We start from the raw sequence: 25126 nt of genomic DNA, 5'->3' as shown, positions 1-25126 counted from the left end.
TCAGTGTTTATGGCTATACAGGCTGGAAAGTATGGCCTCCCTCTCAGTGTCCTATATATTCACACTGACCTAAAGGAAAAAAAACATTTTCACGCTCTCTCACGCCAACACACACGCACACACACACACTGCATCCACTAACAAGCACAACCACACTGCCCCCCGCACCTCCCTCCTCTTTCGTTCTTTCTTTATCTCCCCCTCCTCTCTCTCTCTCTCTCTCTCTCTCTTCCCCTCTGTGATGGCAGGCTGGGCAGTGAGCTGTGTGGCTGGGAGGAGGCGAGGACGCCGCGGTGCACATTAATAATGCAGCGCCTCAGCTTCCTCCCAGCACCGTGGCCATGGCACCGGCCCATCGCTGTCACCAGGGGGGAGCTGGGAACGCTCCCTCTCTCTCTTCTTATCTCTCTCACTCTCTTTTTCTCTCTTGCTGTCTCTCTCTCTCTCTCACACACACACACGCACACACACGTTCCCACTCACTCTCCGCACTCTCTTACACAGACAAACCCCACCAAAATGGGGCCCCCACCAGAGATTTCGCTTCATTACAGACACCCCCCCCCCCCCACGCAACGGACCTGGGCTCATTACAAGCTGAGGACTCTATCCAGGATGGAGCAGCACAGGCCCAAGGCTGCCACTCTTAGTATTGCTCATATATGACCCTGCTGCATCCCTGCTTGCAAACCTTACAAACAGTCCAGCCTTTAAACTTTGCTTTTTACACCACTTTCACTTTACTTACTTGCAGATCATTTACAGCTCATTGCAAGAAACTGAAATAGCTTGACAGTTTTGCTTTCTCCTCATTCACTTTCTATATCTCAGTTAATAATAACTCTGGCTACTATCCTGCTTAAAGTGATAGTTCAGCGAAAAAAAATAACAGTTGTAGTCGAACAGTTAAGACATGTTTAGTGTCTGAAGTTTGCACTGGAGCTACAAGGCTAAGCTACTCCCAAGTACATTTCATATCAAAACAAAATAGCTAATGATAGTAGCCACCTTGGATTTTGTTCATGTAATAGATAACAGTATATGATACAGTGTGGCTTAATTTAGACATGCAGTTTGCTTGATGGTGACTTTAACCCCTTAAATGGTCAGGGCCCAAAGTTTTACTACGCCCTTCTTTAACCTAAGCTAGTTTGCACTCTAGCCTGTGTAGTTACTGAATAATAAACCTGGGATTAAGCTTTAAGGAGTTAAGCTTTAAGCTAAAGCTACATGAGCCTCATGTCTTGGTTGGTTGTCTACATTTGAGGTAAGAGAAAATCTAGCATTGGATATTTTGCCAAACTGTTGCTTTGCATCTTGCATATCCCATAACGACTCACAGACATGGTCTCTCTCTCTCTCTCTCTCTCTCTCTCTCTTCACCTTCACAGTCCTGCTTAAGAAACCCAGACTGTGGATCTGAGATACTGGCTCTGTATCAATTATTCATTGTTCTCTAATTGTGTTTTTTACCTGTAAATGTCAGACTCTGTGTCAGAAAGAGATTTGTTCTGAAGAATACTTAGCTGTTTGCTACTGCAAGAGTATCGCTCACTAGCTTGTGTGTATCTTCCTCCTTAGTTAGCAGTGATCTGCCTTTTGAAACATACTTTTGTGTTGTAAGCAACCCCCACCCAAAACCCTTAGGGAAGCATCACAGACCTTCAGTACATTTCAGAATTATGTTTCTTGTCCAATCGCTTTTTATTTTACCTTATTGAAAAGGAAACAACCTATAAGATTTATGAACATTTCCATACTGTCATTTTTTTTTAAAGTTTGCTGCTGTTTCTTAAAAAACATGCAAGTAGACAAGTAGACAGACGTCAGAGCTGTAAATTCTTGACACAAATACATGCATTTGTTTTTATTCACAAAACCAGCTCATACTTCTAATCCAGTACAAACATTGCTGTTCGTTTTTAAAAGATGTAGCTACTGGCAATGTCATGAAAAAAGCAACAAACAAATTAGAAAAAAAAAGAAAAACTTTTTCAGTGCGTTTAATTGGGTGGAGCAAGTGCTGTCTCCAAGTGCTCAGGAGGATAACTGTAAATCCTGCACTTTGGGGACATTGTAACGAAACTTAAGGCTGCCAGCCGAAAAAAATAAAACAACGCAGACGAGAAGGCTAAGAGACATGGATGGTTTGGCGGTAAATGAGCTTCCAGTAGTAGCAACTCCACATAAACATCAGTCCTCATCTATCCCATCTATACACTGGGTATGGAGCACTCAACGTATATTTGTTCTTTCATTTCATTCAACTGGATTTTTACATCTTGAAATATTTCCTCTTCTCTTAAATGACAAACATTGATCAGTTTTCCAAACTATAAATTTTAAAATGAAACTAAAAAAAAAAGGAAACAATCAATAAAATACAGAGGTTTAAGTAAGAACAACGGTGCTAAATTACAATAGTGCTTGCCATGAGCCACTAGTTTTAAAATATAGCCGTAAAATTTACATTCTCTACACAAGTACTGTATCTTTCCACACATGAACGACATTAACACCAAACACAGAAATTTTGTTGATTGTCCACACTCAGTCTGTCATTTCTGTTTGGCAATGAACTGTTCCATGTCTAAGCGAGAGAAAAAACCTGCTGGAAAAAGGACAAAAAGGTACCAAAATGGAAACATATAAAAGGGAATGAAAGTTGCCATAGATTTCTTCTTCTTTATGTTTAATTTTTGGTTCAAGGAATAAGTAGGTGCATCCATTACTCGATTGATTACTTTGTAGCGTTTCTGCTTTGTTCTTTATGTTTTTCTTGGAGTTTCTGATGCCTCTTTTGTTTTCTTGTTTTTTTTGTGGTTTGTATGTTTGCTAGCCAGTGTAGGTGCTGGAGGCGGTCCGAGCGAGAGTTGGCATTGCACTTGATGGCAGAGCTTTGGCTGGAGGTCAAAGGTCACGGCCCTACTGGAACCACCGGAACGCTGCACCTGTTGGCAGCATCACCTTCTTAAGAGAAAGAAGGGACAGAGGGAGAAAAAAAGAGAGAAGACAGTACAGTTAAGAGAGGATGCTGTAAAAAGGGTGCTGTACAAATTAGCCAGAAATATAAAGCAGTGCTTGTTCCTTTTCAACCTGTACCCGTGACCTCGGGTCTTACCTGCGTAACCTTTAGAGGTCTACAGTTGTTACATTTGACTTGCTATACCATTCAGATGTATTTACATAACAACCTATTGATTACATAGCCATATAATGAATTACATTTAGGTTCAGTTTGCATTCAATTTATAGTCAGTATTGACAGCTTCAAGTCTGCACTTGACAGAGTTTGTTTTGACATCAAGACATGATAAAAACATGGTAAGAATGTAAAGGAATGGTTTATCTTTTCACAAAACTGGACTGTATGCACCACATTAACTTTTAATCAAACCATCATAACCTTCCTTTCTACCTGGCAACACAAATAGTATTAACAGAAAGTTTAGAATCTGTCATTTTGACAGAATTTGTCTGCTTCAGTGGGCTTCAACTGAGAAATAATTACACAAACAGTCTAAAGAGGCAGCCTGAAGAACATCAGGGACCTAGAAGGATTATAGCCATTTCCTCTTTCTTTTTCTCTCTCTCTCACACTCTCTCTCTGTGCTGTCTCTCCTGTCCGCCCCCTCCCCAGCCACGGGCCGCGGCCCTCGGCTCCACGTGAAACTTGATACGGCACATTTATTATTTAGTCACCACGCAGTCACGTAGAGCTCCAGCTCCCACCACACTGCTCACACCAGTGACGCTCCCTCTCTTTATCTCTCTCTCACTCTTTATCTACGTTCACATTACAAGCAATTATTGTCCAATTCTGTTTTTTTCCCTCACATGTAATCTGTCTTGATGCTTCATATTTGTGATTAAAATGACCCATATCCTGCCATTAATGTAACCATCACTGCCCTGAAAACGACCCACATTTGCAGATTTTTGACACTGCAGACACTGGATGATGACATCATGATCAGGCATCCACATGGAATGTGAAGTAAAAATACATGAATTCCAATCTGACCATTCTCCTTAAGTCCGCATGACCACATATAACTATGTACCCAGTCTAAACACAACATAAAGTGCTTCAAATCTGATGTAAATAAAAAGATGTTTGCCTGTGTTCACATTACAGGATTGAGTCCAGGTGCTTCCCTAAATGTCACACTGATGTGATTTTTCAGAGTTGTGTGAACACAAAAATCAGTTCTTTTTAAATCAGCTTTGAGACACTTTTATATGGGCTTTCATATTCAGGTATGATTAATGCTGAATGATGCTGCATGCCAAGAGGAAAAAACACAAATTCCAATCTGAGCATTCCAATCAAGGCTGCATGGCTACAAATCAAATATGTATCGGACCACATGTGAAATCGACTCATATCAGATTTGAAAAGATCCCATTTGTTTGTGTGCACAGCTCTGAAAACATCAGATCAGTGACATATTAATGTACAAAAGTCTGGTTTGTACCACTTGAGCCTGGTAATGTGAACCTAGCCAATGTTGTCCATCATCAAGTGTTGTCAGGGCATCAACAGTGGCTAACATGAACGCCTCAAATGTGTGCATGTGGGCCCTTTCAGAGTGGAGGTGTGTTCACACTTAATGACAGATATAGGTCACTTACACACTGAACTATCAAAGCAGAAAGATCACATTTGAGAAAAAAAATGGAATCTGACTTGTAATGTGAAAGTATTGAAAGGGGCTGAATCTGCACTGAAAGGAGTTTCACACGGCTCTGAAAAAAAATCACATCTGTGCCACGACTGAAATGTGGACTTGTGCTACTCTATCCCTTTAATATGAGCAGAGTCATATTCGCGTTCTGCTTTCTGTATTTATATTTGCCAATATCTGTACTTTGAGCTCAGACTGACTGGGACGAGACCCATGGTCAGCCCTAAGTGTGCCACAGAGCGGGGCAGTAGTGGATATGAGCAGTAGTAAACGCTGAGGCTGGGCAATGGCTGCGTGGAGATGAGCTGTCGCCTCCCTCCCAAAGGCAACACTACTGCGGCACAGAATCTAACACATTCAGCAGCACTGCCCCGAGCCCGGAGGAGCTCACACGTCTCCTCATGCACACACTAACACACACACAAGTCCTCTCAATCTCACTCTCAGTCAAGAGTAACCCACATCCGTATAGACATACATACACAAGTAGTACATACTTACACATTTCAAACTTAACTACAGATTTAACAGATTAAAATTACATAAACAACAAGCCCCAGTAAGTGATCACGATTCTGATTTGGCACGGTGAGGCCAATCATCAGACAATTATCTCAGGGTGAAAAAACACATAATAAACACAACGATGGGAAAATTCTGCTATGAAATTCAGCAGGGACAGATCACAGAATCACAAAAAATTAGAAATGACTTCATTAATCTATAGTTCCTTAAGTGAAGTATCCCTTTGCTGATAATTATGTGTGTATTATGATTTTTATATCTTTGTTTGTCTATCGCAGCAAAAGCATGGTCAATCAATTCCAATTCACATCTAATGTTTTTTTTTTTTTTCCAGAACTTTTCCAGCAGCTACAGTATTGTATCTCACTGAGTTTCTGTAAACCAATTACTCATCTCCAAACAATTTCATAGGAGACTGATCAACAGTTAAAGAAATATATGGTGGCTTTTGGAGCTTGTAGGCTGAAAAAGCAGTATATGTTTGGTAGGGTCTGTTTAGAAAAGCAAGAACTAAGGTAAAAATTCATGTTGCACAAGTTGGTATACATGACACTACTAAAGCAGCTACACCTCAAAAGACATATGAGGAATAGATCAATATCACCAAATATAGGCCAGGTTCACTACTTTGATTCATTTTAACACTTTACATTTAAGTGTGCTACTTGTGCTTCTTCTGTTTAGTTTTGAATCCGCTTAAGTTAAGCTTGTACAGCCGTATGCAAAAGTTTGGGCACCCCTGGTCAAATGACATGTTTTGTTGATTTTCAAAATGACAATAAGTTACACATCTACAGAAAACATACATCTGCACATTTAAATGCTCAATAACTGCTGTTTATCTGCTGAATTTAACATATTGAGAAAAAATAAACATCAAGTTTGGCCTGTGATAAGGTTCTGGCACTCTTTATATTTTATTTTTACCAATATGTTAATAGAAATAATAATTGTGCACTAAATTTGCTTTTTAATAAGTTTTCTCCCTGTAAAGGATGTGTTAATTCTTCACTTAGAAAATCAACAAAATTCATTTGTAGATGTAATTTGACCTGCACATATGTGCATAGTGTCCGATAGCATGTACTTAACTCTCTGTCACAAGCAATAACCACGTCACAGTGTCCCCTGATATGAATTATTTCTTGCACATAGTTTGTGAGAAGAATAACAGCAAGACTCCTTCGGGTTAAACACACTGATGAAACAGCTCAACAGGTTGAGTGAACTCTCTATGCTAACCATCAGTGTGCGTTTCCCTTACACATCAGCTGCTGCCAAGTGTGACCTCTGACCTCACAGGAGCTTAAGAAGTGACCCTAAAAATGGCTGACCCTCTCACTGGAGACTACTTCACTGGTAAACCCCCATGACCCATGACCTTTAACCCTTGCTCTGTAAAAACAGCAGCCCCTGTCATGTGGGTTTGGGGCAGTAGCGGGTGCTTCGAAGGTCACTCTGAGGTTAACACCCTCCTCCCCGCTCCACAGTCCGAGCTGCGGCATTTAATCTGTGTTTATTGATTTTGTTATGAATATGTTAGCTCTGCTCTGCCTGCTGAAAGCTCTCTCTCTCTCTCTCTCTCCAATGTGTTCATGCTTCTCATTCGCTCCTATACGGACTCCTAGAGAGCAGCTCAGGGTCAGCTTAAGGTCTGACACTCATGAGTATGCATACACCTACTTAGGGTGTAAATGACCTCACAGTGATTGGATTTGATTAGTGTAATATAGACAATAAAACAATGCAACATTTTTTTTATTTCTGAATTTTTAGGTTTGAAAATTGTTCTTTGAATATTATTAAAATTGATGAAAAATCAGTGACCACCTTTAGGAATTTCACTGCTTACTCATCAACATGAGAAACAGTCACACACTTAAAACTCTGATTCTGCCTCATCTTACATTAGTCATGCTCTCTAATGCAGACACATACACATATCTTAGGGTCCAACTGATGTGAAAATAAGCTTAAAAATTCTAATCACTGACGTGAGTCATTTTATATGTATTTTATGCATAACAAACGTCAAACAGTGCGTTACTGATTGATGTGATTGGTGTGTCAGTGGTTAAATATGATTGTGTAAGTTCTCAGTTGTTAGTTCTCAACTGATTTTTCAGCTTTAACTCAAATAAACAGCAAACGCCCAAGAAGTCTTCAATAATGTCAATATAAAATAATCCATTAATAAATAGCCTTAGAGGGCAATTCCCCCAATTTTTCAAAATCTTTGTGCAATTCAGTCCCTGAGATATAAACAAAGTCATTCAGAGAGGTTTGATTTGAAGTGGTGCATTGTAGAGAAACTTACCAGCTCTGATTTCTTTACAGTAGTGGTGATGGGAAGCAGGGGTCCTGATATCTACAACACAAATATAGCCATTTTATTTGCTATCCAAAATGACCAATGAACCTACACGTGTCTTCTGAATTTCTATATGTAAAGTTGATGGTCAAACATTGATCAATTTGAAAAAAAAATTGATGGACTATTTTGTCTAACAACAATATTTTAGACTACCTCAAAACTATGATAAAGCAATGTCTGAGGCATCAAGCAGCAAATTCATAAACATTTTATGTAATAACTTGATCAAGCGATTGGGGGCATTAAATACTGGTTTCTGTCACCACCACTGTGAACAATTCTGACATGAAAAGTTTCTCTAGAATGGAGCATTTCACATAAAATCACTCTGAATGACCTTGTTTACATCTAAAGAATTTAACTTTGCAGAATTAAAAAAATGATCTGTGTTTATGCCCTTTAATAGGGATAAATATTACTATACAATATTTCCATTCCCTGGTATATCAGTCATACACACAGACCCAGTTCTGGAATTACCACACCTGACCAAAGTGAAGAGCACAAATATTCCCGTCAATTAATGTATAGTACATGTAAGACATGCGCATTCACATTCTCTTGCATTAAAATAACTCAGAACACTTAAGCAGACACAGTTGTGCAGGGAAAGGAGTGTTTGGTGTTTGGGACTGGAAGTAGTGTTGTCAAGTGCTCTGGCCAGTGCTTATTCTCCTGTGCTCCTCTTATTGCTGTTCAAACGGAGCGTTCCCAAAATAAATCCAGACATCTCCCGTCAGCGACGTGTGAGGTGGCGCTCCGCACACTACCCCCTCCCTTCTCTCTCTCTCTCTCTCTCTCTCTCTCTTGCTCTCTCTCTCTTAGTGTCTTTATGGCCCTCACTTAGGCAACAGCAACGCACTGTGAAACCTTCAGACCCTCCAACCCTGAAAATACTGCAGCAGCACCACTGTACATGCGCTCTGTCTGTGTCTGCCTCTGTCCCTCTCTCTCTCTCTCTCTCTCTCTCTCTCTCGCACTCTCTCTCTCACTGACACATATATTTACACTACTATTTGGACTATATCTGATATGATGACTCAATACAATTACAGTTCTCTGGGAGATGATTCAGTGCTTCATGAAATCTCAAATTGCACCACATTTTGATTTAACTTGATTAGTTTGCTACAATTCAGAATTCTTTTTTAAAAATACACAAATGTGACAGGAGAAACTATTTACCCAGTAGTGGAGTATAAACAATCAAACAATACGCACAGCTTTTTTCAGAATTTATGTTCAAAAAATAGCCTGAGATTTTTATTTTATTCACACTTTACTTGTGCTCCTTTTTATTTTGGCCAAAATAAACTACTTAACAGTATTATAATTGAGTACAACATTCTCGAAAATTCTAAAATCGATGCAGTTGAATCACCACCTTCAGGTCAATGCATCACAGTTGAGCATTTTCACACTCCTAACTTCTATTTACATAACACATAAACACATATATATAAAGCCCTCACACACATACAACACTGTGCACAATCTGAGAAAATAATATGTGAAGCCATGTATCTGGGTAGAAGGCATTTATTTGACATTAGAATAAATAAAAAAATGTATACTGTATTTTACATGTGTCTGCTAGCGTCACCATTTCCAAAGCTCTCCTCAAATAAGCCCAGTATTTTCAGTTGCCATCCAAAACCAGCTTCAGCTAGTCATTAAACAGGTATTTGGCTCATGGAATAAAATAATAACTGCAATGGTTAAAATACACAGAGATGTCAGGACACAAACCTATCATGTCAATAACTTTACTGAAAACAAGATGTTCTTCTTTTCTTTTTTATCGGTATTTCTGTTCATTTACATTTATCCTAATATGATATTGTGTTTAACAAGCAAACACGTATTGCTGAGGTAAACAGTTTTAAATAGTTTTCATAGTAAGACTTGCACAATACTGTACACGCTCAAGTTGGAAACGCTGTTATACACACATGTGAACACACTGTTGGAACTTTTCAGAGACTAGCTGAAAACTAACAAGTTGGCTAGCCTAATAAATTAGCCAAATTTTTTACCATACTAATGTGTGTTGTATGAAAAAGTAAAGTAACTTATGCAGATGAAGAAGTAGACCAGCCTTAAGGAGTATTTCAACCAAGCAGTACAGTATAGTATGGTTACAAACCCAGAATCACACATTTTGCCAAGTAGACTTGGCTGATTTTGGCCCTTCCTACCAGGGCACCAATCATACCAAGCCAGGAGCCAGGAATAGTGCAGCCTAATGATTGGTCACAGTCACTGCAGAATTGTCATGCTTTAAAAGTCAAACAAAAAAAAAAAAAAAAAAAAAAAAAACAACAACACACTAGCTAAACAGAATCACTGTCTGTGACACTTACTTAAAACCTGAAAAAAGCTCAATCAAGACTTGAAGCTCCTTTGTTGTTGCTGCTATTGTTTGAGTTTACTTGTAACACTAGTTTCGCAAGAGAAATTCTATGACCACCAAACAACCCCCTGAGAAGCACTCCTACTGTGAAGTGGACACAGGCACTCAACTGAGGAAATGGATAGTTCTAGGTTTGGACGAGTAACCACACCATGCCAAACTGCACTGCCTAATGGAAAAACGTTATTAGTGTGCCTAGTGATCACTACATAGCACAGTAATCATAATAATAACATCATATTTTTCCCAATTAAATAATTTCTACACATATAACTGTCAATAAGTATTATTTATATACCAATTCACATCAATTATTGTAGGTATGCATCCTGTCTGATTATGTAAGCTGAAGTTCCAGCTTAATATACTCTCTATTAGACTCCATGTATGCCAGCAATATCATTCTGGGCTTGTGCTGCAATTAGTATTTGCTTACCAAACTGCTGTTTGCATGCCAAACAATTATGCATCTTGTCAAAACACGTGCACTCAGACTGCACACACAATGTACAGGTTAATCATGGAAATACTCTAACAGATGACACTTTCAATGAGCTGTGGGCAGACCTGAAATTATGGTGAGGAAATCCACATGGACGCTGCACACCTGTTAGCATGTACGTTTCATAGAGACAATGAGTGGCTGAAAAGCTTCCACCACCTTTTTTTACAGATGCCTGTCATCATGCACAAGTTTAATTACTGTAATGTAAGATGCCACTCAGAGTCATTACAAGCGGTGACATTGTTTGACTCTGCTGAGCCTGGCCCTGTATGCGCTGGTTCTGCTTGGATTTGGACACTGCGCTGTGACAGAAAATTAGTATGATATTACAACAAAGTGTACTTATAATACACTGAAGCATTCTCTGTGATGTATCATATCATACATTGCTAAAGACTACAGCTGATGTTTATTTCTGCCCAAACAATTAATCAGTTAATTAATCTAAATGAATCAGTTCTCACTGTTTTTTTTTTGTTGTTGTTGTTGTTCAATCATCAAAAACAAATTTCTTAAGTGAAGTTCCTTCACTGAGTGTGGCAGAGAGTGAAATTTGACACAATTATGATAAATAGGGCTATACACACTGCATTTTTATTTCAAACAGTTTTTATTTTTTACCATATGTTTCAATGTGGGGCTCTATCAGTGTATCAGACCCTCTCCATGGAAATGCTGCTGTTTTATCAGGATCCTGCAGTAATGGTCCTGCTCTTGACTGAAAATGCTCTCCTGACACTGATTAGGAAGCTGATGCATATTTAGAAGTACCTGGTTTTGTGACAGGCAGCATTTTGATCTAAAGCAACACTTTAGCAAATCTCTCAAATACAGAGGACATCACATCTACAATAGGCCCACTGTCATCAAACAACTACAAGTGAGCTACAGGAGAAAGTAAGAGAGAGAGAAAGATGGAAAGACAGGCAGGCAGACAGACAGATAGGGGACAGAAAGAAAGAATTGAAGAGGAGAAGAAAAGATGAAAAGAAGAAAAAGAAAGAAAGAAAGAAAGAAAGAAAGAAAGAAAGAAAGAAAGAAAGAAAGAAAGAATGAATGAATGAATGAATGAACTATATACATATTGTGAGAAAAATGTGTTTGACCACTCCAGAATCATGGACAGGTGTATACACATAAACTTCAGTAAGCAGAACCACAAACTGTCTGTATTCCTCAGAAGAGACAGCACAAGGATAAAGAAAGCTCTGAAGATTCTGCTTAACACTCAAGATGCTTCACATTTACTGAAATTAGCTGAACAATTTCAGCTCTTACACTGTACTTTGCTATAGCGCTCTACTGTTACTGACAAGTACATGGTAAGACAGAAATACAGGTGGCTACAAATATTCCTTTACAAAAAAAATAATAAGATGTTTCATTAGTCATTACACTAATTAGTTTGAAATTTACACCCAGATCAAATTAATTGGGTATATTTAACATTTACAAATTATAGTTTAGCTGTTTGTGAGGTTTTCAGTACATTCCAAAGGGGAGGAAATGCCAGGGAGCAGAACGGATGATACATCAGTAGCACATCTGTATCAGTAGATAATAAAATCAGTATCAATCCTATGATGCATTGCTCTGATACAAGGCTACATTAGTTGTATGCTGAATGCCTTTTTAGTAATAGCTGAGCTTGAGATAATACTTCTTCACAGTAAAAGTGATAAATGTGTTATTTGACACATTCTATGATATATTATTAATTTACTTTTGAGTATAACACTGATACTAAGAACTACAGCCAGTGATAAAATGACTAAAGTATCACTACGCAAATAACACCAAGCTTTGGCTCTAAAGACAGCAGATCGACCACATGTTTGTGTGGATAAGTACACAGACAAAACACATGAAACCTTATAGCATAGTCCAATTTCCTTGTAATGGGAATGTACTGGCATTTAGCAGAGAATGATGTGCTAAAATCTTACATTTACATTTGATTTACATTGTGTATTGACAGCCTCAAGCAGGGCTGAAGTATGAATTGTTTTTTCTATAAGAATTACAGTTTGAAAGAATTAAGTGTATTTTAACAAGTGTTATTTTAACAAGTGTTACGTGGGACAATATGACCAAATAACACATAGCTTATGAACTGCCAGTCTGGCACACTACATTCAGCTTTCAAGTCCCAATCTGGGGTGTGCTGGTCTTCTAGAGGAAAAAAGGCCCGGAGCTTAATTTACAGAAAATAATAGGCATCATGATACTGGTCACAAAAATTGTAATCAGATAATTTCCCCAGATCATTCAGTCCTAACCTCGAGCCTGAACCTGTGACTTATTTCTGATCATTATGATGTCAACCAATGCTGAAAACATGACAAAAAGAGTTGTTTTTCTTTCCAGAAAAACCAGACCATAGGCAAAAACATTACCCTTTCAACAAATTTAAATCATAATAAAATATCCCCTTATCGACATACATATACAATTGTGATTATTGTTAGACTTCTGATAGAATTTGTCCTCTTGTTTCACAAATAATTAATTTCAAATCATGTTATCATCAGTAATAGCTTTGAATTCTGAGGGTTATTAAGTGTATAACTGTATATCACATTTTGAGTATGTCAAACATAGTCACACTAACTTCAGACGACCTCAGCATGAAGTTTAGAGGGCCATTAAGTCACATGGCCATGTTAGCGAGAGAGAGGCAGAGAGAGGGCAACCGTGACACCTGGTGCTCCAGATGACGATCCTATGGCCAGATGGACTATGTCATACACAACCACACACAAGTACACTCATGCATCCCACTCTTAGTATTACAAACTTACACCATGTCTTCTAGGAGCATTTTACATACATACATACCTTTCCATAGCTCTAACACTTTGTTCTGTGTAAACACATCTCTCCTAATAATTTGCACATTCATGTACATACATCTTTAATACTCATTCCTTCAAAAAAAGCATCTGGGCTACCATGTAATAGGAGCTAAACAGGAGGGCTCTAGTGAATGGCTCTGCAGCATACACTGTCAGTAAGGCAGGCTGTGTGGAGAGTGACGGGATGGCACGGTGGGGGGCAGATTAGAGCAGACCCCATGGTGCATGTCTGCCCATCCACCCCCTCCCCCCACCCCTGCCGCTGCCACCTGTCACCCCAAAGCCCCATCAACCCCCTCTTTAACCCCACCAATCTGGACCTCCAGGAAAGCAATTGGGCTCTCTGAACAGCGCAGTTACAGCCAACCCCAACCACATTAAGCCCTGCCTCTAAAAACAGACCCTGCACATTCTTGTTCACACCAAAAGTCAGTTGTTTATGTTCTCATTATTGCTCAATTCCCATTTTTTTGCTCAGATTTGAACTTTGTACCTTGACAATTCACATTCATACATTTGTTTGTGACACATATCTGGTGTTAGTGTGAACACTTCTGTCACTTGTTCCACTTTAACCTTGTAATGTGAATGTAGGCTAAGATTCAAACTAAGATTAAGCCCAAAATTCCCAAGGCTGTGCCTTAAAGCAGGCTTCTTTAAGGGCTTTGCTTTTTACTCTCTTGTTGCCATCTTACCTCCAGCGCAGCAGAGGGTTTCTTCTTGAGTTCCTCGCACTTGCGGAACTTGCAGATCTGATGACCCGTCTTGCGGTTGCGGCAGCTGCTGCACTGCTCGCAGTTAATCCTGCGCCGGCAAGGCGGGCACATGCCGCAGCGTTTCCGTTTCTTCTTCCCGGAGCTAATGGCGGAGGCCAGCTCGCTCTGCACCGGGTACTCGGCCAGCCCGGCCATGTGCAGCGCGCTGTCGGCCAGGAACACTCCAGCCGGCGTCATGATAAAGAGGCCCGGGTTGAAGGGGAAGCCACCACCCACGCCGTACGGGAAGTCTGTGTGACTTCCCACAGCGTCAGCTACTGACACACCCTCAAGGTCACCTGCTCCTGCTTCTGCCCCAATGCTACCCACTCCCACCCCTACGCCCATCCCCCCTGGCAGCAGCATGTGCTCCATGCCCGCCCGCTTGAGCAGCGCAGCAGCTTGGGCAAAGTGGAGCAGGCCATTCTGTCCTTCAAGCACCTGCTCCAGGGTCCGATCCAGCTTTGCCGGCACCAGGGCCGAGGCTGTGGATGGCTGCTGCTGTTGCTGTTGTTGCTGTTGCTGTTGCTGCTGCTGTTGTCCAGACTGGGCCTTGCTAGCCTGGTTGCTCTTGGCCTGAACGTTGTGGCTCAGTCCGTTCGTGGCCTGCGAACAGGCAGCGGTGTACTGCGAGAGCGTGCGAGACCTTTTTAAGCTCTTGCTGAGCGGCTCGCTGATGATACCGCTGCGGTTGCGGCGCTCGATGACAGGGCTGTCCTCCCTGCAGCTGCGCTGGTCCCGCTCCTTGTCCTTATCCTGGGGCTCGGGTGTCCGGCTGCCCTCCGGCCGTCCGCCAGACATGGTCCAGCCACGGGGTGTGTGCGTGGGTAAGGGGGGCGGGGTTGGGGGGGGGACAGGGGGACTGGCACGTGTAGGAGCCAGGCAGCACTCTCAGTTCACTCAGTAACCAGGTGAGGGTGGAGCCTCCTCTCCGACCCACAGACTGGCCAGCCAATGGCAGGCAGGCCTCCAGCACCCTTGACCTGGCTCTAGACTTTAGGCCTCATCCACATCTTCACATCCGCAACCTATGAACTACCACAAACAAAGAGAAGAAAGAGGAAAGTAGATGTTTAACATGCTCAGTTTCAGATCTTTTCAGTAAGTTCACCTTAATGGCCAGAAGTAGAGTGAACATTGAATTATTGAATTGTCTTACATTGATGACACCATCTGTACTACTAGAACAATAAATTGAGTATTACATCTTCTACTTGGCTATTGAACTGTAAGTGCCCTTCCATCACACTTTTGCATTCAGGTTTTACTGAACGCAGTATTGATATCACAAATGAGGTCAGAGAACTGATGTATACACATCTTAAACCATTTGCAGACAGATCTCAGGAAAGTATAATCCATCATCACAAAAATGCACTGTCTAGTTTAACAATAAAAAATACAGTCAAATCTTAAAAATATTACAGGAAGAATCCAGCAAAAATACATTGTCTGGCATCATTTGAGAACATTTAGCATAATTTTGCCTGCTAGATTGAAGTCTATGTGATCAGTTAGCTCTCTCTCTGCTCTGTGTACAGAATGTTGTGTATTAATAAACTATTATGCATATTAATAAACTATTAAAAACTATGCCTGGGAAAACTTTACTATTGGAACTACTTTATTGACTACACATTATGTTATTAACTATATGATATTTCAGAGCTGTTCCATGTGTCCTAGAATAAATCATTTTACACTCATGTTTTTATACTCATCATTAAAACTCATTTTACATACATTCTCAACATAAAAATAATCTTCCAAATAATGTATTCTTCTGTTCTCACATTAGTACATAAGGTCAGTGCCTTCTCTCCTAATAATATGCCATGATGTCATCTCTGTAGTCATGAACCAGAGCCCCTCTGTCATTCTGTTTCTGGAGAGTACAGAACATCTAATTTGTCACATTCCTTCATCATGCTAGAATCTCCACCTGTAATGAGGTCATGTAAGTCCTCTACCCATAGTGCATTTTGACTGAACTACTTATCGACTAGCCTAATAGTTGTCATGGAGACATACACCAATCTGCTGTCAATCGTTTAACCAAACCATTTGTAACAAGATAACAAGAAATCTGTGAAGTCAATGAAACTGAAGAGATGTTGCGTGTCATGACTTCACAATGACTAGACACAATGTGTTTAAACACAACAAAATTCATTAAAAACTAAGCTCTTGTTTTTCATTGGCTAACCCTCCTCATGCACAACAAGCACAAACACCCACACACACGCACGCACACACAACCCCGCTGAGAAAAGCTGAGGAAATGGCCAGGCTTGTCCTTATAAGGGAAACAAAGGGAAGGGGAGGGAGAAGCTGGGGGGATTGGGGGGGTCTACGCAGTGTGTGGAAATTGGAAGGCCAGAATTAGTGGGAGGTAAAGCTTCAAAGGCAGGAGCGCAGCCCCCGCATTCTCCCCAGCTCAGGGGTCTGTGGCGCCAGCAGACCACAGCCAGCCTGTCGCTCTCTCTCTTTCTCTCTCTCTCTCTCTCTCTCCCCCGTTCTGTTCCTGACCAGTGGCCACGCTGCGCCAGGCAGCTTCGCCTCCCTGCCTGCCAAACCGGCCCCATCACATGCAGCTCTCACGGGCTCTGTGGCACCACCACACCACCATATTTCTTCTCCGGTGAAGTTGTGATGGACGCCAGCACTTTCATTTTCACTACTTGAAAAACTTCAGCAAAAGCACGTCTCACTAGCTTGCCGTGGACAGCCTATGGGTTCACTTCGATTCTGGCTTGGAACCACAATACGGCACATTTCAAATCCGTTCCACTCGTATGGATGTTGCACGCAGCCAACAGTTGGCCACACACCATCAGTGACCAACCAGCCTCCACACCCCCCACCCCAACACAGTCCAGAAGATGGCTGTTATCTGGGTCACTCTTTTTGTGCCAGAAATGTAAAATCTTGGCACTTTGTTAGTACGGAGCGCTAAAACCTCGAACAAGCTTGAGGTTAAGCACGCTGCTTAGCAAAAGAATAGTTGGAAGCTAAAACAGTAGCTTTCACATTTCTAGGCAGTTGGAAACACAGGACCACCAGACTTGCATAAGCCCTTCCCTTTGAGGATGGCATGTGGGTATTTCAAATACAGCTGTCCATTTGGTGCAGTCCTGTAAATGCACAAGTGTAGTCACTGGGGTTATGCTGTCATTTGAATTCTTCAGATTGCTGTAGTTGTACAAATCACACTTCATTCACTTGCAGGTCACAATTCCTTCAATTCAGTGCAACACAGACTCTGAATAAAGGCTTTTGGGAGTAATGTCATAAAACCATTTTTGAGCCACTTTTTGATAAATTAAGATCCTTTTAGTCGATGGCTTAAAGAGACATTTTTGTAAATAAGTTGTGCAAGAATGGACAACTTTTTTAAAGTTTAAAGAATTACTTCAAAATATGCTTTCATGCCAATTAAAGCAATGGAATATACCAGTACATCAATTAAAAGTGGTAAAGTGACAGTTAGAGACAGAGGGAAATAGATGGCTACAACTGGATGTTCAACCATGGCATGAAACTTCTGGCTCCTTATTCAGCTATTAATCTTAATTAATCCTTATTATCCAATTACTGCTATAAACAACTATGGAACTACTATGCAAGTCATGCAGTTAGGAGAGTGCAGACACCCATACAGCCTCTTGCGGTTTAAGAGGTGAATCCATATTGACATTAAATAGATTAAATAGAAACCTATTCTATGAACTAGCTTATTGAGCCAGCTAGCCTATTAAAGGTAAATTCATCAATTCACTTCTTCTGTTATTCCAAAAAGCTTCTCAGGTATGAGCACTAATGATGCCTAACTGAGCCTGGAGTCTGCTCACACTGTAACACTTTATATGGATCTGTAAATAAGCTGTCTGCCAGATAGTTTTGGCATTTTACAGCATGTATGAGTAAGTTATCAATGACCGCTCTCAGTGGTGCGTCCCTGACTTTTTCATCTCGCTCTCTGTTTCTGGAACATATCACTCACTTCCCTTCACACCTCTTTTAAATCTGAATGCTCACGCAGAGAGTCATGTCTCTGGAAGCAGCTTCTGCCTATATCACTAGTGTCACTGTCAGCCTGTGACAGCGCATCTCACCACTCGCTGCACTGTCACTCACACGCGTTTGTCAGACGTATCACAAACTCTCTGTTTCTTAACTATATCAAAGTTTGTGACAAGGAAAGAAAGAGTGCGCTGCTCAAAGGACTTGTCAACATTTAGACCCCAGCCTCCTTCTAAATGTGTACTATGTATAAAGTTTGACATCTTTTACATGCTCTCCTATTAGACAGTGCTCTAAAAAGATGTTTTTTTCACTAATAGCGAAGCAGAGCTATAATTTGTGCCAGCTCAGAGTATTAAGCAACATCCTACACAATGTCAGAATAATAAAACATTGTATGTCAACATTTTCAATTTTGTCTTCAGTTACTAAACTTATCCAGCTATATAAACTGGAGATGGCACAATATCACTTTTCTTTTCTGATACCGATACTAAAACCTTGAATAACAGCCTATATGGATACAATATTTATCCTTCAAAAAGTAGTACATTTCAAAAGAAGCTTAACGGAAGCAATTCTCTTAAGCTAAACATCTAAAAGTAGGCTATCATGCTCGCACTACTCAAACACTACACTCTTAACCCCTTAAATCACAGGATTATTACATAGTAAGGCTTATACTTCAATAACTGCAGGGACTTCACTGCAACCTGGTCGAGCTATTCTAGGTCATAGAAATGTGTGATAAAACGTTGGGCTCTCCAGTGGCGCCTGGCTATTTAAGGGGTTAAAATGGTTCTGCTATTGTTACAAATGTCAAGCTTGCAAGCATAAAAGAACTATTTTAGGTGCTTTACAGAACCATTTTCCAAAAGGTTCTAGATAGAGCCATAAACAACACATTCTCTTCTTAATAACAATTTCACTATGCAAAAAACCATTTAAGCATAAAATTGGTTATATGTAGATAGTAATTCTACATAGAACCATTCACCTTACTTAAAAAACCTTGAAGAACTATCTTTTTTAAGAGCGTACTCTTAACAGGAAGAAATATTTAGCTAGCAATATCACATCAGGCAGTGTGAATGCACGCTATTTCAAGCTAGATTTGTTACAGGATTGAATCAGATTCATTCTTTTTCTCCCTCTGATATAGCATGGAGCATTTTCAGCTGATATCAGGCCAGTACCCTTCGATACTGGTATGCCATCTCTAGCAAAAACACAAAATGAGCTTTAGCAGTGGCCAGAGCAACTCTGGAGTTAATTCCTCTTCAGCTACTGTAAAACTCATGTGGTCACCCATGTGACAAATAGTACCAGGTCATTAAAGGTGACAAAGATAAGACTATTATTATACATGGCTGAAAACTACATTACAATAAGGATCTACCATTGCACAAGTATAATTGTTACAAGGAGAGCAACACACACACACACACACACACATATATATATATATATATATATATATATATATATATATATATATATATATATAACTTTTTAAGTTGCATAGTAATACGTAACTGATTGAATATCAGTTCATGATGAATAAAAGAATTTAACCATTTTTTCTTTAGATTCATACTTTACAAAATTATTTTTGCACATTTTGAATAAAAAAATGACAGCCAGTTTTTCACAGCCTTTTAAAATGTGGCATTATGGTTCTTCTAATGGTGCATTTTGTCAGTTCCAACTTATTCACAAAACTCAGAAAAATCAAATACTGTGATAAATTTCCTAAATCATGAAAATGTCTCCAAATATTGTGATGTTAGATTTTTCCATTTCACCCACCCTTAGTATTAAATGATGAAATTCACAGGAAATTGACACAGGCTGATAACTTAACTTGCAGTGTTTGCTCTCTGCAGAGTCAGCTCACTCAAGGGACTGACAGCTTTTAATGCATCTGCACATTGCGTTGGTGTCTAAAGGTGTGAGAATTCCATTCAGGCCGCATAGTAACATCCTACACTGTGCTATAGTTCAAGAACATTACCTTGGGTTCCACTCATGATCATGTTTATGAATAAAAGCATGTACTTATGTAGTATTACAATGGGGATCTACTAGGTGTCCATAGTAACTATAATTATATAGGTCAAATGAGGGAATAGTGACTGCACTGAGGTGATGACTCCACTCAGAAAACGTTGCACTGAACTTGTACTTGTTTCAAACGTACATAATTTCCACATGGAGAAACGTATTACTGAAAGTAAGTCACCTGAAAGACAAAACTGTGTATATGCTATGTTATTTGTGTGGAAATGGTATACACACTTGAATCAGGTAAATTACGCAGTTCAGTGCAATATTATTTCAGTGTTCTATTACCTCAAGAGAAGAAGGAAAGAAACTGTCTTAGCCCAGCCTTGTGGTTTACAGGCCAAATCAAATCAGTCATGTGAGGACATGGCCTACTGAGACTACCACTGGCTGAACATTTGTGGTCATTCACATGTAATGTCACACACAGAAACAGCTACATCCAACATTTTAAATGACCTGAATGCTAAGAGAGTGAAGCTGAAGCGATGTAAATTCTGATTCCTTCAAATACACTACAATGATATGTTTCAGCTCTGCACTGTTCTGTTCTTGTTCTTGTTCATAATGAGCGGTACAGCTGGTGATATATTTGTTTCTGGACTACAAACCTAATCCTAGATCATCTGAAAGTGTTTCGGAGTACGGAATGTGGGTCACTTTTCTATACCTTTCATCAGGAACTATTCATTACTTGAAGATGATTAGCTGGCACAACAGAATATTACATCTAACCTCATGAGAAAACAAATACATGGAGTCATGAAGTTGAGGTTTAGTCAAATGAGCACTCCTAATCTCCAAAATGTCAAACTGTGGCTAATACATGCTAAATTGGCTGAGTATGAGAAAGCTATCAATGGCTCTATGCTATCAATTATAGTTAATTGAGGTCACAAACATTAGAAAATAACGTGTCCAAAGTTAATTTCCTCACTCTTATAACTTCATAACTTACATAGTTTTATAAGTAGTTGCAGAATAATTTAGTAGTTACGGAATAGAAAGTCTTAAAGAAAACATTTCTACATAATTCAATTGCTGATATATGAAGAAACTCAGAGTAGTTTGATGTGAAGTGGTTCACTGTAGAGAAACTTACCAAATCAGATTTCTTTACAGTGCTGGTGAGAGGAACCAGGGGCAGTGATTTCTATCTAATATCCAAAAAGATAAATGAAGTCACTGGGTTATACTTCTGGGTTATAGGTGTAATGGTTATAATGGTAGATAGCGGTAAACCTAAAAAATAAGTCTTTTTTGGGAACACCCTGTATACACCCCTCCACCATTATGGTATTTTAAAAAGTACATTTTAGGTCAAAATCATATCTCAAAACAATTGTAGAACACTGTCTCAGGCATCACACAGCATACCCATAACCATTACTACATACTAAGACTTATTATTCAGTAACAACAGGGACTTAAGTGCAAACTGGCAAAACTATTCTATAAAACTATAAACAAAACTTTGGGCCTGTCGGTGGGCCCTGGCCATTTAAGGGGTTAATTATGAAGAAGATTTGACAAATTAGTGAAGTTCTCCTTTAAGATGAATAACTGAATAATAAGCTTAAGGGGCTTATTAAGTAAATTTTCTACACATGAAAACATTTACATAAAACAAACAAAAAAAAACAGCATGACTGTGTCATAATGCATTTAACTGTATTATGAGTGGGCTAAGCATTAAAGCAGAAGAGAAGTAGGTGAGGTACCTCAGGCTAAGCTGCACCAGGTGAAGGGGGCTGAGGTGGTCATATAACAGGTCATTATGTCACGACCCCTTCAGGCCAAACCTAAACAGAGCCAGTTTGGAACTGCGCCCCCAAACACAGGCTGAAGCAACCAAAGCTTTGAGTTTTTCATTCACTGACCAGTCATTCAGTCACGCAGCCTGTATGTGGGCCCTTACACTCCTAACGAATCACCCTGCATTACCCATGTTTCATGCAGCTGTTTATCTTCCTGGTATAGTTACTGAATAATATGCCATAAGATTAATAATTGAACAACCAACCTATATAATGGGTTAAAGGAATTATTTAACCCTTTAAATTAAGGGATTAAGTAATAATAAACTAGCTTAAGGAGTTAAACAAACAAATAGTCTTCCATTAAATGTCTTAATGACCAGCTAGGAAGGAAAGGTATCAGCTGCTACACAGGGTAGTTGTATTACACAGCAATTATGAGTAGTTGTAAACCTATTTGCTGTGTTATTACATGCTTACAACACGTGCATACGACCCATTTTCTTCAGTAATACAGTAACACTGTCCTTGTTTACCGGAGCTGCTCTCGCGCCCTGCGCTCAGCCCGGCAGGAGAAGCTGCTCGCTAACGGAGCTCGTGCTTCCTCCCTGGAGGGGAGCGCGCGCTCTAATTGCTGCTGCTCTGCACAACAAGCACCAACTCTCCCAAACACAGCAGTACACATACCGCGAGCAGCTCCACACACACACACACACACACACAGACCAGAGTTCAGTCCAATAGCTGTTACAGTCTGACCCACAATCAGTACTTTAGTCTTGTGCTGCTTATCAATTTCTGTATTAATAGGCTTAACAGGTCACTAAAATGCCGTTTAGAGCGCGTGTCGAATAAAACTGCTCCCAAAACAATGTGGACTAATGTAAGGGCAGTGCTGAGAACCCCCTCGTGCCTTAAAGGCTGACCACAGTAGGAGCAGGAGGGGGAAGAACAGCTTGACGTTAGCTCGAGACGTCACGCGGGCGGATATTTATTAGTCCAGGTAATGCGGACTAACGCAGCGCTGGCCTAAAGAGGCGCGCGCGCACACGCACATCCCCCCACTCCTCCTCCTCCTCCTCGTCTTCTTCTCACTCCCTCACACTCTCAATTTCACACTCACACACACGCGCAAACACGCACGCACACACAAGAGTTGCGCGCGAGACCCTGCGGACGCTACCGCTGACAGGCATTCATGTTTCCTGCATGTGGACGCTCTCTCTCTCTCTGTCTCACACACTCAGACACACACACAAATCAAGCGGCTGTAACTTGTCAATAAGCTCCAAACTTGTCCAAGCGCGTGCGTAACAGCCAAAGTTGCATGCATAAGTTGAATGCCGAAGAGCCGAGGTGATTTCACGAGCCACAGCGTGCGGGCTGGCCAGTTTCATGTCCGAACAATGAGGCGCGCGCTCCCAAAACAGCTGCTCCCAAAACACCGTCTCCAGTCTTACCTGCATGGTGGTTAAGGCTGAGGCGCACAGGTGCTGCGTGCTTTAAAGTTCCCCCAATGCGCGCACACACCTAGCCCAACACCACCTGTCCTTACATGCACGAGCTACTACTGCAAACGTCATCGGCGTCCAAGCTCTCGGACGCGAATCAACTGGCAAAAAAAAACACGGAGGAGTTAGCTTTTGAGCTTTTTGTCGGGGAGGGGGATCTTTCGGCAGAGCTCGTGACCACATCGAGCGTTTTTAGACACGTTCCGCCCCGTTAAGCACACCTAAGCACGTGCGCGATAAAGAAGCACACTAGAGGGGGAAAAATCACTTTCAGCGCGAGCGATCGATGCTTCTTCTTCCCCCCTTTCTTAGCACACGAGCCCAGACGCAGCAGGTAAAAGCCAAAAACCCTCCAGCCAGCGGATCCTCATCTTCATCTGCCGTTAGAGCAGCAAAAACAGACGCGCACGCACACATCCACACATCCAACACGCACCAAAATACCTTTTTTGTCTAGAGTCAGTGATCTGAGACCAGCGTGTGCGCGCGGTGCCAGCCCACGGTCTGCAGCAGCGGTACGGCTACCATGTCTCCCGTTCACACACACACACACACACACACAGACACACAGACACACACACACGCCACGATCGGTAGGAAGATGACAGACCAACTTTGAGCAGACTTCAACAAAGTATGATTCCCCACACTCACACGCGCTCGCGCACATACACACCCCTCCCTCTCTACCCAGTTCAGTGGATCTGCATATGCTCCGTGTGTGTGTGTGAGTGTGAGTGTGTCCCTGTTCGCACCTACCAAGGCAGGCCGGAGCGGCGAGTGTGTGTCCGAGCCGAGCGGCGTCCAGAAAGCGAGTGTGCGAGGGACAGAAAGAGAGAGAAAGAGAGGATCCCTCTAGGCGAGACGCGCGAGGAAAAAGAGCGTGATGAAGCAGCGCGAGCGAGGAGTACTTTTGTGTGTATGTGTCTGTGCGTGCGTGTGTGTGTGTGTATGTGTGTGTGGTGTGTGTGTGTGTGTGTGGTGTGTGTGTGTGTGTGAGCGAGTGAGAGAGTCTATGTGTTTTTTCTCTCCTCCTCGGCGGCTGAGCGTGCGGGTTTCTCCTCTCGAGCTTCTCGCTGCTCGCGCTCCCACCTCTACAGCCCCGCTCGGCGAGGCGAACATGCAAACACATTTCATAGATTTTTGGAGCTCCGCGGAAAAGCCGAACTGGACTTTCCGCCGCGCCGAGGCCAGCAGGAGCGCGAGAGCGGCCACAAAGGCATCGCGCGCCGCGAGGAAAAAACAGAACAAAAAAAACAAAATAATAAACGCTGCTGGTCGATTTTCTCCAAATCTCTATTCGCTGATGTGTTTTTCGTCAGTGAGCGCGTGCTGGTGTGTGTGAGCTGTGTGCGGGCGAGAGGAATATCCGCGCTCCTCGCGCTCTCTCCACAGCCCCGGATTGATTTTTTATTTTTCCTCTATGAGCCGAAGTTGATATGTCGTCATACCTCTTTAAGAGTGAACTTTCTTTTAACACATTCATGCTTACAGTCAAACAATGTCAGAGAGATGCACGTGGTGAGTGTGGGGGGAGCCTGGGAAACGGGCAGAGGGGATTTTCTTCCTTTTTTTTCTGGCGTTTAGATACAAAATCAGTCGGCCGTTATAGGGTCATTTTAAATCTAATAATGCCACAAACGTAGAGATTTATAG

The 25126-nt window shown here is 41.2% G+C and overlaps 1 protein-coding gene across 6 annotated transcripts; it reads right to left on the bottom strand.

Moving 5' to 3' along the window:
* Positions 1 to 1680: 1680 nt before the first annotated feature.
* cxxc5a (CXXC finger protein 5a) lies at positions 1681 to 24833 on the bottom strand. 6 transcript variants are annotated; one of them, XM_017698707.2, is made up of 4 exons: positions 24230 to 24833; positions 14056 to 15150; positions 7531 to 7581; positions 1681 to 2970 (listed from the first exon to the last, which is right to left on the bottom strand). In XM_017698707.2, exons 2-4 carry the CDS (start codon positions 14914 to 14916, stop codon positions 2926 to 2928), a joined length of 957 nt encoding a protein of 318 aa, XP_017554196.1. In that variant the 5' UTR covers positions 14917 to 15150; positions 24230 to 24833; the 3' UTR covers positions 1681 to 2925. The 6 variants fall into 6 exon arrangements, with proteins under 6 accessions (XP_017554196.1, XP_017554199.1, XP_017554197.1 ...); XM_017698710.2 differs by having other exon boundaries at positions 1681 to 2967; XM_017698708.2 differs by lacking the exon at positions 24230 to 24833 and adding an exon at positions 23915 to 24120.
* Positions 24834 to 25126: the final 293 nt, after the last annotated feature.

Source organism: Pygocentrus nattereri, chromosome 16 (genome assembly GCF_015220715.1).
Source record: "Pygocentrus nattereri isolate fPygNat1 chromosome 16, fPygNat1.pri, whole genome shotgun sequence".
NCBI classification, from domain to species: domain Eukaryota; kingdom Metazoa; phylum Chordata; class Actinopteri; order Characiformes; family Serrasalmidae; genus Pygocentrus; species Pygocentrus nattereri.
The sequence above is the reverse complement of the archived record's forward strand: the minus strand, read 5'-3'. Positions and strand labels throughout refer to the sequence as shown.